The sequence below is a fragment of the Buteo buteo genome, chromosome 26, assembly GCF_964188355.1.
Source record: "Buteo buteo chromosome 26, bButBut1.hap1.1, whole genome shotgun sequence".
NCBI classification, from domain to species: domain Eukaryota; kingdom Metazoa; phylum Chordata; class Aves; order Accipitriformes; family Accipitridae; genus Buteo; species Buteo buteo.
In genome coordinates this window covers 10346727-10361381 of record NC_134196.1, presented here as the reverse complement: position 1 = coordinate 10361381, position 14655 = coordinate 10346727, and the positions used below count along the sequence as shown (strand labels likewise).

General features: G+C 37.4%; 1 protein-coding gene across 1 annotated transcript in view; it reads left to right on the top strand.

Annotated features, from left to right (window-relative positions):
- Positions 1–14655, top strand: part of OTOGL (otogelin like) — a 97497-nt gene that overhangs the window by 57266 nt on the left and 25576 nt on the right. Inside the window, exons 30-37 of the mRNA XM_075057983.1 lie at positions 897–1053; positions 1608–1634; positions 5364–5531; positions 7114–7392; positions 7998–8115; positions 9341–9420; positions 10352–13233; positions 13923–14100. Coding sequence (XP_074914084.1) covers positions 897–1053; positions 1608–1634; positions 5364–5531; positions 7114–7392; positions 7998–8115; positions 9341–9420; positions 10352–13233; positions 13923–14100 — 3889 coding nt within the window. The remainder of the gene's footprint in view (positions 1–896; positions 1054–1607; positions 1635–5363; positions 5532–7113; positions 7393–7997; positions 8116–9340; positions 9421–10351; positions 13234–13922; positions 14101–14655) is intronic.

Here is a 14655-nt window from a genome sequence, read left to right as displayed (position 1 = left end):
CTCGTGCCCCTGCCCCAGTGGTTTCCCCGTTTTCAAAATAAGAAAAAGAATGAAAGCAAAATGGCATCTCTCTCCACTGAAGGCAGAAAAACAGTCTTCGTATCCCTGCCAGCTTCTAGCAACTGCCAGCTGAGAAGCTGTCTCCATGTTAGATAAGTGCTGCTTTATTACCGTGACAGTATTTCTGTAATCTGACATGTGCCATTTGAGTGCTTTACAACTGAGCTAGACCAGAGCCTAAACCAAAGAAAAGCATTGCTTTAAACATTCCGTGTGTTGAGTAAGAACATTGTTTTGGAAATGTTGCTCAACTTTACAAAAAACATAATTAAAACCCACATTGCACCAAATCAGGTGGGTTTCTGATTTAATAAAGGTTTGTAGGCAAAGTATATTAAAATCTTGATAAGTGCAGAAATATTTTCCTGCAAAATGTTACCAGCATGCTCAAGCTTTCTTTCCCTGACCAGAACCCCCTCTACAAATTATTACTTTAATTACTTGATAATCAGAGCTGCAGCTCTGACTTTGTTCTTGTCCATGCAAAACTGACAAGATGACTATAGATGGCAGTATTTGCCTTATAAAAACAGAACTGCCAGCTTCAATACACTGGCCAAAATCGATGAACAGCAAGTGTGTGGACAGCCATACTTATTAATAGTCACTGACTGAAATTTTCTCTTGGCCTGTGATGTAGGTACAAGCTGTCCATTCGAAGTGTACTTTTTGTATAGGAATGTACCCAAACCTTAGAAAATACCTTATTTTTGTGTTAAATTCTTTCAGTCAATCCAGAGGTAGCACTCCTGCTGAAAGTGGTGCAACAGGAATTTGTACAGCTCATGCAACTAAATCACCAGCCCTCTTTTCTTTTTTTTTTTTTTTCCCCTCAGATTGATGTGACTTCTTTTGTCAAAAATTGTCACACAGATACGTGCAACTGCAATCTTGGTGGGGACTGTGAGTGCTTGTGTACCAGTATTGCAGCTTATGCCCACAAGTGCTGCCAGCAAGGAGCAGCAATTCACTGGCGAACTCCGTCGCTCTGTGGTATGTACCTGGGCTGGCCTTGCACTGCAGGTCGTCTTTGAGGCATCTTTGGCCTTTTGCTGCCTAGTAATACAAATATGACAGAAGCAGGTGGATAATGGATGTACTTCTTCACGTTTTTCATGCTGTCTGTGTGTCAGCTGGTAGTCTTATACACCCAAATTTGCTATTTTACTGAAGAGGACTGGCTGTGCTTAGGGTGTGCCAGTGTGGAAACTGTTGGAAAGACACCGGTATACCAGAGCTGGGGTACGTCCAGTGTTCTGTGTAGGGCTGCAAAGAGATTCAGTCCATTCTACTTTTCATTGACAGCGAGAAGGGTTCTTGGCTGTAGAATAATTTATGCTTCAGGTCTGCTGCCCTGGCACATTTGTTTAAGTACAGCTGTATGTCACTGAGTAAAAGCCTAAGGAAATAAAGTCACTGACTGAAATACATTATGGGAAATGGAACTTCTTCTGATGGAAGTGAATTTTACATTTTTAGGATGCAGATATGCATAGATTCTGTTGTTACTTTGTAATAATAATGTGCTTGTTTTCTTTTTCTTTTAGCTTATGACTGTGAATATTACAATCAAGGTATGTAGTACTTAATATTACTGTCTTTGATTCAACCTCATATTCATATACCTTGCTGAATACACTTACTCTTCATGTTTTCTAGCGTACCAGCTAGCTATGTGCTAGAAACAAATCTGTACTCCCTGGTTCCAAAATGGAATCCATTTTTATAAAGCATTTAGTTGCAGATAATTCCCCACATCAACAACTCTAGAATACAGAAGGCATCTTCGAGGTACCATTCTATCATCTTTCTTTCTGTATGATGCTATTTTGAGATACTGATCTCTCCCCCACTCAATTATTTTGTTTCTCTTTTAAAAACAAATACCACAGAGACACTTTTCTTCTATCAGTTCACTCAGACTAACCCTGGAAGAAAATATAGTTTGGTAATTTCTCTCTTTCACAGGTTAGAATGATTTTTTTTTTTTTTTCCCCCTGATATGGGTAAGTGAGTTTAATGAGCTCAGCAAGTCAGCAAAGCAAGTCCCCATGGGCCTTTCTGCTCTATGTCCAGGGACAGCGGTGGCATGGAAACAAACATTGTAGTTGAAAGCAAAACAACACATCTGGCATCTCAGATGAAACACGATACAGTGCACCCTGCAAATAAACCCCTTTGTAGCTTGAGCTGAGAAGAATCTCTGCCAGCTGCAGCAGTGTTGGAGGTTATCTCTTTTCCGTTCTCCCCGTTCCCTAGGGTAGGATTGCATAGTCACAATCCCTCGAGCTCACTGGACCTTCAAATCCTTTAGAAAGGAGAGGTGACTTGTACGAGCAGTCTGGAGTATTGTATGTCGTTTTGCGACATATTCCTTGTCTATTTAATATCATTATGTCACTATACTGACTTTTTCTTCCCTCCTGTTCTGCTATGGATATCTAAAATACTGTTTTTCCATGCAATATCACTGAACTAATTGGCTTTGGCATATGGAAATTCATATCCTTTTCTCCAAAAATGAATGGTGTAGATATAATGTATCTCTGATAATACTGAGTTCAGATTAATCAGAATAATAATTAATTTGGTATGACTTTGGGAAAAAAAAAGACTCATAAATTTTATGAACATTTGTCACACTATGCAATTATCTTCTAGGTTTTCATTCTGAAGTGGCTTGCTTTGTTTTATTTTTCCTTCTTTCATTGACATATAAAAGATTGCTCTGGTTCAATTAGAAACTCAATTGAATTAATTGATAGGCTTTTTCTTTGACTTGGTGCATGTAGTTTTAACATTGCTTCTATTTTTAATGGGTGAAGGTCAGCGGCCCAGCTGTGTTGAATGATCTTGGTAATCCCTAATGTCTCAATTAATAACCTCATCATATTCAATGTGGGGGTGGTTTAATGCACCATGCAGCATATCTTGGCAGTCAGGGAGAAGCTCTAGAAGGATGTTAGTTTGTGCTTGCGCTGTAAATTTCAGAACTGGGACCTATTATATTTTGAAATTGATAGGTTACAGGATTTTATGCACAAGTCTCACAAGTATTGCACTGTAAAGAACAGTTCCTTAGAATGAGAGTGGTATTCATTTAACAAATTTAATTCTTGTGGCATCCTTTCTTATATTTGGATCCTGTGCATGTACTTTGTGGGGAGCAAGATACTGAAAAGGAAGAGAAACTTGACTAAAAGCAATGATATAAATGTGACTTTTGATACATCTTTTTTACCAACTTGCATCCTATATGAACATCATATAGTAGATGATTTTTTTTCTCCTCCAAAGAGTCTGGCCCAGTACAGTAGCAGCATGTAGATCTTGTTTGGTATAGCTGACTTTCCATAATTTCTTTGCAATAGGGAATTTTGTCTTATTTAAGAAGTAGTAAGGTGTCCAGGTTTTGGCTCGGGTAGAGTTAATTTTCTTCATATAGTTAGTATGGTGATATATTTTGGTTTTGTGATGAAGACAGTGTTGATAACACACCTGTGTTTTAGCTACTGCTTACGCAGCGTCAAGACCGTTCCTGGTTCTCACGCTGTCCCACCAGCAAGCAGGCTGGGGGGGCACAAGGAGTCAGGAGGGGACACAGCCAGGACAGCTGACCTCAACTGACCCAAGGGACATTCCAGACCATAGGATGTCATGCTCGGCAATAAAAAACAGGGGGAAGTTTGCTGGGGCTGCCATTGCTCAAGGTCCAGCTGGGCATCAGTCTGCTGGTGGTGAGCAATTGGGGTTTTTTGCATCACTTTTCTTGGTTTTGTTTTCCTTTGTTTCTTTTTCTTTTTTTTTTCTTCTTTTTCTTTTCTTTTTTTAAACTTATTAAACTGTCTTTATCTCAACCCATGAGTTTTTTCAGTTCTTCCCCTCCAGTTCTCTTGGGGGGAGAGTGAGAGAGCAGCTGTGTGGTGTTTAGCTGCCTACCAGGGTTAAAATGCACGTTTCCACCACCAAGTGCCAGCAAAACAGCTTTTGGGACTAGGATGGCTCCTCCTCTCATTCTTTTTTGTTCTACATGATGTCAAACTGCTGAATCTTTATGGAAACTTTATCAATTACAGCTCACTCCTGCTTTTGCTCAAGTCATAGGCAAAATGTCTGTTAACATGTAGGGACAAACATTCAGTGATTTAGAGCAAAGAGTCTTTTTAAGATAAATTGTCTCACCACTTCTTTAAAAGCGGCCATTTTGTAGCAAGCTTGTGGGCTTCATGTGCATATGAGCTACAATATTGTTTCCATATAAAAACAGAAATTATTTTCATGCAGTTTTCTTCAGAAAATGGTGTATAACTTCTAGCTGAGCTAAATCTCATTATTATGAGAATTCCTTCCCTCTGGGAAGTTATATCTGAAAGGAGCTGTCTTAGGCTAGGAAGGGGTTCAGTCTTTTCACTGAAAGGATTAAAAGCTTTCACAAAACTTACACGTTTTGTTTAGTACTCCTAAGGTGAGGTTTTAGAAGTATGCTGCTCTTGGTTCTTTCAGTGGGATATAGTGACAAGGACGGATGCTGTTGTATCTGGATGTATCCCCATGAGCCTTTCCAGTCCAGCAGAAACTCCAGGGGTTTACTGTGGGGCACAGTTAGATCAGCACCATTTTGGCAGTGGTACCAGCTGAAGCTGTTGTCACTGTTATATTGGCATGAACTTTTGAATGACGATGTGGTGAACAAGACTGGAAAAATTGGTTGGTTGTTTTTTAGCTGGACCACTTCACTGCTGAAGCATTTAGGATGGCATAATAAATGGGGCAGTAGGGGGGAAGAAGCAAGTAGTTTGTGGGCAAGGATGAACTAGACAACTGCTTAAGCAATACTGCTGCCAAAAGTTGAATTACAGCCTTATAATTTGGAATCTGGGGGTTTGGGGGAGAATTGCATTGTAGATCTTAGAGTAGCTTCAGTGTCTGTTTGGGGAATAATATTAAAGTTGCTCTGTTGCTCTTTCAAAGTATAGAAAGAAGGACATGTAAAAGACTAAAAAGCAGCCCAGATTGCTTTCTTGTACAGGTCATTTTGTGAGGATAAGTACCCACACTTTTTTGTGCTCACTTTGTATATGTTCTATTGTGAGCAGAAAGCAAAGAATAAGAGAGTACATTGAACCAATAGATACAGACCTATACCAGCATAATACCTTGAGGCATTAAGCTGTAGTTCCAAACTTATTTGATTCCAGGTATGGTGAAATATTTAAGGTAATATATTATGTCAGCTAAGATTTAAATTTTGTATGTTATGCAAGGAAGATTTTTCTTTTTCTATTTGATTTTTCTTCCCTTAGGTCTTGGTGAAGGACCCTATATTTTGGCAAGCTATGGAGAGAATGACACAATTATAGGAGCTAATGTATCCAGTAGAAGAATATTTCCCCTGCCCAGAACCGGAGCACATGGAAATGTATTCTTCAGTTTCATGATAACTCCAGGTCTTTTCAAAGATAAAGATTTATGTAAGTTTTTTCAACAGTTTTGCTAAAGGCAATACATATTTTTCAAACTGCACAAATTATTTTTGCTGCATCTTCTAAATCTCCTAGAATAGTCTAGATATTTTTAGTTATTGGATGAAGCAGCCAATTTCAAAACTGAGGCAGAATACTGATTTTTTAAAATTTTTTTTTTTAAATTTTTTTTTTTTTAAATATTGGAAAAACTTGCTGCCAGCTTTAAAGCTGACTTTTCAAAGATTGTTTTAGAAATATTGCAAAATACAAGTGAATAGAATTCCTCTGTGAAAAAAATAATTAGTTTGTATAACTGGAAACTGGAAAATTTTGCACCTGTATCTAGCAAGTGTCAACACTGAAGGTGAATGCAGGATATTTTTGTCTCCAGTCAAATCACTTCTACTTTATCTTTTCTTCTTTTTTGTGACTTTCAGTGGATTATAAAATGTGCAACTTAGAAAAACCAGTCTGTCTCCTGCATTGTTAGTGAGCAGCATCTCCATACAAAGTAGAAGGAAGTTTTTTAGGTGATCAGCTATTCCTAAGCTCTATTTTTCACTTATGAGAGACTGATCCAAACTACACAATCGAAAATAAGTATGTTTAAATATTTTTCCTTCTGTATATATTTTCCTTTCTTCACATGTATTGGGTTTGTGTCAATTAAGTCAATACAGATTTTGTCATTGCTTTCTCACAGAATTTAATTGAAAAAAATCCCAAACCCTCAAAATTCAACATAGAGAAGGGCTGTTGTCACAGTAAAATTTGAAACTATACCCACAAACAGTTGACAATTTTGCAGTGGAGAAATTAGGTTTTTAGATATGATTTTGAAATGAGAAAGTACATAAAACAGAAGCATTAATTCCAACCAATGTAAAGTGGAAGTAAAACATTCATTATAGCTGTGCAGTACACAGGTAGTCTTTGTATCTGTGAGGAATGAGATAGTATTCATCTAGATTAAAGACAGTTCAAGATTTTATTCAAGTTGAAAACCAAATATGAAGTTAGTCTTCTTCTAAGTTCTTAAATTTTTGAGAATTTTCTTCACTTTTCATTTCTGGCATGGGTAGAGCAAATAGAGGGATGAGTGTTTTATTTGGCCACAGGTTTTCTGACTGTACTGCTGGATATGACTGTATGTAAAGAAAGCCTGACCTCAAGGTGAAGTCAAGCATGTTCTTACAATATTTGCGTGATGTTATTTAGTAATGAAATTTTGGTACAGATGAACTGTCGGGCATTTGTCTGATTTTGAGAAAAACTCCCAATGTGAGCAATTCCCAATTTGAGACTGCTTATGAATCATTTCAAAGACTGGCAGCAGTAGGCCGAATGTAGTTTTGATCTAACCAATTAGCTCTCTGGTGGCTCTGGATTATGTGATCATTTGAAGTCTCCTTTAGACCCTGCATTTCTAACCTTATTTTTTTGTTACATGAAACCAAAATATTTTTTTGTGAAAAGTAGTTGTTTAAAAGGAGCCACTTAACAGCCGATATATAGATTTTAATCTCACTTTTAAGTTGTTTTCTGTGGAAAATCTTGCTATTGTTGGTTTTTTTTTCTTCTGTGGCAGTGCTCTCTCTCGTTTCCCTTGAATCGGCTGAAAGACCAAACTACTTTCTGTATGTACACGACAATGAAACTGTTGGGTTGGAACAATGGCAGGCAAGTGCCTCCTTTAGGAGACGAGCCACCTTCTTCCATCACCAGGGCCTCTGGACTCCAGGGCTCAGCGCCTTTGAACTGCACAGTAAAAAAGGCTTTTTCATCATTCTCACCTCATCCAGTGTTAAAGTGGCAAAGTATGATGATTCAGAAGAATTCAAACGTTTGAGTACCTTTAATATTGAAGGTAAATTTTGCATAATGCCCAGGGATAAGTATGGTTTCCTCTCCTTGCCTTTAGAGCACTTTCATCAGCAATAGTAACAAATATTTTCTATCCTATTTTTAATTACTATTCTTTTCTTCCACCCCACCTCTAAACGTAACTATTTTCTAATTTTTGCAGATGTGATGATCACTTATCTTTGGACTACATTTTCATTGTTTTACTCTTTCAAAGTGAACGTGGCATGTCACAAAAAGATGTGTGTTAATGTCTTGCTAGTGAGCTATAGATATCTATTCTTTTAAATGAATGTGTAACTGTATTGCTTCTGCAACCAACAGTACTTTCACAATGGTTAATTAATTTTTAAGGTTTTTAAACGGAATATGTTGTGAAAGCAAGTACCTGTTTGTATCTTTAAAGCTTCGGTGTCTTTTGGCTTGATTGAATTTAAAATACTTGAAATTGAAAATGAACTAAATCTCACCTATTTGAAAGTTCCCAAGAATTTCTTTACTTGATTTTCAGTTTTTCTGAAAATCCTGATGTACATTAGAGAAAAGACTATAAATTTATAGTTTATTGATTACACAATCAATAAATAAAACCTTTTCCTTCTTTCTCAGAACTTGGTGCGTCAGTGCCTTATAGACGGCTGTGTGAATGGCGATATGAATCTTGTGCTAATCCTTGTGTTAAAACATGTAGTGATCCTGAAGGAATAGCATGTAAATTTCTTCCTCCGTAAGTCAAATTAAGCTCAGTATTGCTACTGTATTGTGGTTTTTGTACCATAGGCTTTCTGAAAATTACTGGAGCTGCAATATCCATTCATTTTTACTTATCTAGATTTCAGCATCAGTCTTGTATACAGCTCTCACAAGTCACGTGAAAGCATTTGTAACAAGCCTCTCATTTCCCACAGTATATATTCCTGTTTACATGTGATCTTTCAACACAAGAATGAGAGGGGTTTTATTTAGCTCAGGGAATTAGCTTCTGGTAGTGGTTAGGTAGAAACCTATTAAATTAAATGAAGGTTGTTCCCTTCTATGGTTTTATATTCACATCCTAAACTAGCATCCCATGATGCTGTAAATGACTACTTCTTTCTGGTGTTTATGTGACAGAGACCAAAACCTGGAGGAATTTAAGGGTGGACTACGCCCTCTCCTGTAAGAGGAAGGAACTTTATAGTAAGAGATGCTCAAGGGCTTGATGCAAGGGATTTCACACTGCTGGTGTTATATTGTTCCTTAGTAAAAAGATTTCCTGTCTCCATGGATCTTCCCTGGCACCTATGGAACCACAGTTTTTTAAGCAAACTAAAAAGAAAAATGTCTAAAAACTCAAGGCATTAAATCTGGTGGGAAAGAAATTATATTTTGAATTGCAGACTATCTCCCTAGACATGTGCAGTTTATGATTAGGAATATTGCTAATATTGCTGGTTTTCTCTGTTGGTATTCTTATCTTTTTTTCACATGGGCACACTGGTTGTTAATTTAATAATCAAAATTAAAAGGTAAGGGGATATATGGACTTGTCTGCACTTTCCTACTCTGAAAGTGCACAAGAATGAGACTTTCTATAGAATCTATTTAAATATTTTAATGTCTCAAATGAACATATCTGGGTAAAACAGTGGTCTTGTAATGAAGTTCTTTGTCCTGTGGGAAACCTTTCTGCTTAGGGATCTGAACTTCCACCTGGTTGTGGAAGAAGAATGGTCCAAAGCCATCATGTTCATCAGCCTATGCAAAGAATTGATTATTAACAATTTAGAAACAGTACTGTGCTGTTCCATGTCTTATTGACCTCAAAATGCTGTGTTCACCATTACACTGGAAAGTTCTCAGAATACTGATGAGGAATACATTCAAATGTTTCATATTGCCAAAGTGAAATAATTTAAAGTTAATCTATATTTCTACTGTGGCTTTAGAATTAACTATACAATATTTTAAAGGGTTGAAGGATGCTTGCCATACTGTCCCAAAAACATGATCCTTGATGAGGTCACACTTAAATGTGTTTATCCGGAAGACTGTAAGTATATTTTATTATATTCTAACCTTATAAATCACTCTAGAGAACCCAGGAAAGGTTTTAATCAAATGTACATTGTTGTTTTTTATTAAATGTTTTACCAGAAGAAGAATGTCTCTCTGGGACATAGACTCCATTCCCAGTCATCCAAAATACATCTCCTACTTCCAAATAAGCCATAGCTAAAGTTGAATTCTTTCATTTCTCTAATAGTGTATTAAATTTAACTTTTTATGATGGTGTTATACTCATCACAACTATATTTGATTATATACTGCTAGTATATCATATGTATGTAAGCAAAAGATCCCAAAAGGAAGAAATACTGCTGTGGTGAAAAGTTTGGACTTTTCAGTTGATGAGCCACCACTAACAAATCCAGTGCATCAATTACATAACTTCTGGCGTGTGAAGTTACCACATTATTTGCTTATTTGGGGGATACGGTATTCTTTTAACATAAATTACATTTTAATAGTATCTCTTATTTTATTTCACAAGTTTTGACTTAAATACGTTATGTTTGATATTTGCTAGTAAAAAGTTATCTCATATAGTATACTACCTTCCAAAGATATAAAAGAAGATAACATATTCTATAATATATTTATTCAAAATATTTTACTATTTTGGATTTACTGAATTTTCCATGGAATTCCCTTGTTGCTTCAAAACTGCTCTGCAAAATCAAGGTTTTCACTAATAAAAAAAACCTAGCTACTCTATTTGCAAAGAAAATTAGAAAACTTCTTGAGTCAGCTGAGTTCCTCAAAGTCATCAGGCAACCTGGAATCACTGGCAAGTTATCTTCTCAGCAAAATGATGCTCTGATTTGCTAATATTTAAGTGGAACTTGGGTAGAGATAGATGTTGCTATTTTGCTTTACCAATAATTCCTAAAAGACAGTGAAACATGCATTTTTCCTTTTAGGCATACCTGTGACACCTACGGAATCAGCAATTGGAATAAAACCTTCACTGTTAATCTCTCACACGGGTGCTACCACAGAGAGATTTCCTCAGACACCACCTTTATTTGTTACTTCAGGGACTGAGTCAACTCACACCGGTGTGACAGCCAAAATAACCATGAAGGCAAACACCACTTTAATGGGAATGAATATGTCGGCACAGTCCCTTACAGACTTTCACTCACTGGAAGCATCTAATGCAGCCACCTATTCAACATTTTCATTACCAAGTACAGTGGAGCCTTCTGATGTACTTCACAGCACAGCCAGCCCTACTGTCCTTTCCAAACTCATCTCTTCAACAGATTTTCCAACTGCTCTTCAAGCCTCAGCAGTCACATCACGTACTGTCAGTTCTACTGCATCTATAACTTTACCCATTACAATAGCAACTCCAACAGTCCTGCTCAGTGCAAGTCCTATTCCAACACGTTCTGCGTTGTTAACACCCACTTCCCTACTGGTAGTTCCCTTTCCACTTGAAACATCAATCACTCAGCTAGGAACGGTTCCCCCTACCTCAGCATTAAAAGCTTTAACCTTCAAGCCATCTTTTGTCACTTCTGAGCTGCCTGCAGGGATTGGGAAGAGTAGGAGTCCTCCAGTAAGTCATTCTAAGGGAGCAACAGTATCCTCCAAAGTGTCTTTGTCTGCTTTCCCGGCTGGCAGAGCAACCTTCACAAGACCTGTATTTCTTCTAGGTTCACGGTTGACACTAAGCACGTCTACTTCTCCTATATCTACTTTTTCTGTTAGAACTAGGTCTGGCACTGGTCAAACTGCAGTTCACCCAGCACCCATTTCTGCACTGACTTTAACTGCTCCTCAAATTCCTATGACCACTAGATTTGCTAGCTTTGAGACAAGTTTTCCTCAATTAATCACAGCTTCATATTTTGAAACAGCAAAACCCTTGTCTAAAACTTCTCCGATATCTTTAAATGCAAGTTCTTTAGCTAGTTTTTCTCCAAAGCCATTTTTATCTTCAGTGGAAATTTCAGTGACTGTTCCCAAGCAGACATCTCCATTAATAAAAGGCAGTATTTCTGCTGCTCTGCCTGTAACAACTGTATCTTCACCTCAAGCTGCTTCTCAAATCCCTATAAACACTTCTTCAAGCCCTTCTGTAACACACACACTATATGTACCAGTGCATTCTCTGATTACCTCCCTGAAGCCCAAAGCTATGGCAGATGTCACTGTTACTTCCAAAAGTCTTTATAAAATTCCTTCCACTGCTTCCACTCTTCTAGTCAATCCAACAATCTCTGATATGTCTATAGCAAGTAAAGCCTCAACAGAAAATAAATACATAATGGACACTGATTCCTTTTCAGTGTCATCCATTTCTAAAAAGCCAAGGAAATCCATTAGTTCTACAGTCTTCCCTCTTAGGACACTGGTATTACCTCCAAATGCTACATTAATAACCACTTCAGAAATTACAGATTACCCAAGCAGTTCACGTACAGAATTGAAAACTGACCCTGTAGCACAAAGTTCAGGCACTTTCATTCCTAAAGATCCTTCTCTTACAAGGTCATCATCTTTCTTTACAATCTTGTTATCAACATCAGTACCATCTTATGTGACATCTCTTCCTACAAGTTCTTCATTGGTTACCATAGTCAGTAGGGCATCATCGTTAACACAAAATATAACTGCTACCCAAACACCAGTTTCATCTCTAGATACACAGGGAACCTCAGAAAGTCCAGTTATAGACTTTGCAAATTCTTCTGTAGATTTCTCTACATTCACTTTAAACATAAGCCCTTCTACCAGCCTTTCAGCGGTGCGAAAAACATCCATTAGAATGCCCTCCTTACTAATGCCTACAATTCCTGAAGCCACTTTAGAAAACCAGCCCAGTAGGGTCCCTATGTCTTCACCTCCTCCTAAGACCACTCGTATCTCTACTGTTTCTTTAGGAAAACAGAGTTCTTCAGTAAGTTCTTCAGAAGAAGATGGAACAATATCAGCCATATCAGCTGGAATCATCACTCAATCCACTACACCAATGATCACGAACACAACAGTGAATGCTACATCCTTAAAAGCACCTTATATTTTTGCAAAAATACCACCTAGCTCTTCAGCCAGTTTATTAGTTGCTTCTGGCACTACCGTAGCCTCTAGGATTACTACAAAAACCACTGATTCTTTTGTTGCCGATTTGGAGTTTTATGTGGCTTCAGCTTCAGTTCCTACCACCACAGAAACACTCATGCATGTGTCACACGAATCTTTATTTACGTCTGCAGCATCTCAAACTTCACAGAGCACTACAGAAACTCCACAAATGATGATCATGAAAACTGGTACTACAAGTCCATTATCACAGATGAAGAGTACCTCATTTACAGCTTCGGAAGTTAAATATGCAACCTCATTTGAAAGAACTGTGGCTATTTTAGAAAGTGGTCAGACTTCACATGAGCAAAGAAATGTTACCAAGACAAAGTCAACCACAACTGAGAAATTTTCCGTGCCTTATTTGACAGTATCTGCAGTTCAGGGTTCACCTTTTTCAAGAAATACAACCTCAGAAAAAAATCTCTTTCTTTCTGGAGTCCCGGACGTAACAACATCAGATTGGTCTAAAATCTCAACACAGAAAACCATTAAACCTTATTTCAGTTTAACAGAGCCCACAGAGCTGCAGACCAGAACTATAACAGATTTATCTCATTCTAGTGGTGGAATAGCTCTGCCTTCCTCTTCAGAGCCTGTGGAAACACAGACTTCTCTGGCAAGCACAGGAACAATAACAGCTATAGCTGACAAGGCTTCCTTTGGTACAATGATGCATACGCTGATGTCTACATCTTTCGAATGTGTGGTATGTTCAGTTTTACTTGCCCCTGTGTGTTAAAATATATATTGCTTTTCAGTCCCTTCTGTTATGTTATGGATGTAATACCAGAGATTTTAAATATCTCCTATTTTTGTTTTTATTTGTAAGTTTTAAAATACACAACTATTCTTAGAGGATTGTTGTATTGCTGGTCTTACACTGCCCTGGTATATTCTGCAACTTGGATGTATTACTCTAGAAAAAAAAGGCTTTTAAAACTATGTGCTGATTCTAGATAGCAAAATACATGTCTGATGTGCAGAAAAAGCCATAATCCATGGAATTCTGAGGTTTCTGCATAATCTCACTCTGTTTTTTCTTTTTTCCATTTGTTTCTTTGTCATAGAGTTTAAAATGATGGGAATGCGTGATTCTGTATTTCTTAAAATGCTTCAGATTATTACTGAACATAACATGTAGCCTCAATGCATAATGCTTTACACAGAGTATTCCACCAAAGCTAGATGGAACAAGAAGGGTGTGGGTGAATGGACGTGCACCACTGTCACCTGTTACAACCACATAAAAGCAATTAATCCCAAAATAACTGATGAGGGGTCATGTAGATACATTGATTCTGTCTCAGAGCAGGGTGATGAACAAGGGATCGCTTGGACTTCATAAGGGCAATGAATGTAAAGTTGATTCTGGTTGTTTTTTTCCTTATGTGACAGCCAAGATACCTTGAACCTGTTGACAAATGTAGCCAATATGTATGTCTTAATGCGGGTTGGATGTTATACAACCTTTCAAGGAACTGCCCTAAGGATGTGCAGAAGCCAGACTGTGGTTTTCGAGGAATGCCAGTTCAAGTTAACGCTGATAGTTGTTGCCCAGAATGGGAATGTCCCTGTAAGTCACTGTTTTATTTTTAAATACAACATAGAGCCTTGATCTGTAAATTTCAAGTAATAAATTAAGGGTTTATTACAGTAGCAATGTGAGGTTGAATACTGGAATGAATTTAAAAGAGCTGTTCATCAGCAAACCAGAATGAAATATACTGAATATTTTGGTATCTTTGAATTAACATTCAAGAGAGTAAAAATATTTTGTTTTCAATGAAAGCATTGAAATGAAATCTGCAACATGAACATCAATATTTTCCAGCTGAGACTTTTCAGAATTTCTATCAGTAGAAATGTTGAGATTTCAACATTTTGTGAAGAAAACAAATTAAATACTGGCATTTTCTGAAAGACAGAACCCCCAGATTTCAGTTAGCTCTAACTGCAGTTTTTACTCATACTTAGAAAGTGCAGAAACTGGCAGATGACTGTCTGTCAAGGGAACAAAAAGGCCAAAGAGAAGTCATATCAAAAACCTTGTAGCATTATGGAAATCAATATCGCACTTTTAAATATTTGTCTCAAGATAGGACGGATCAGTCTCTTGTTACCAGTATCT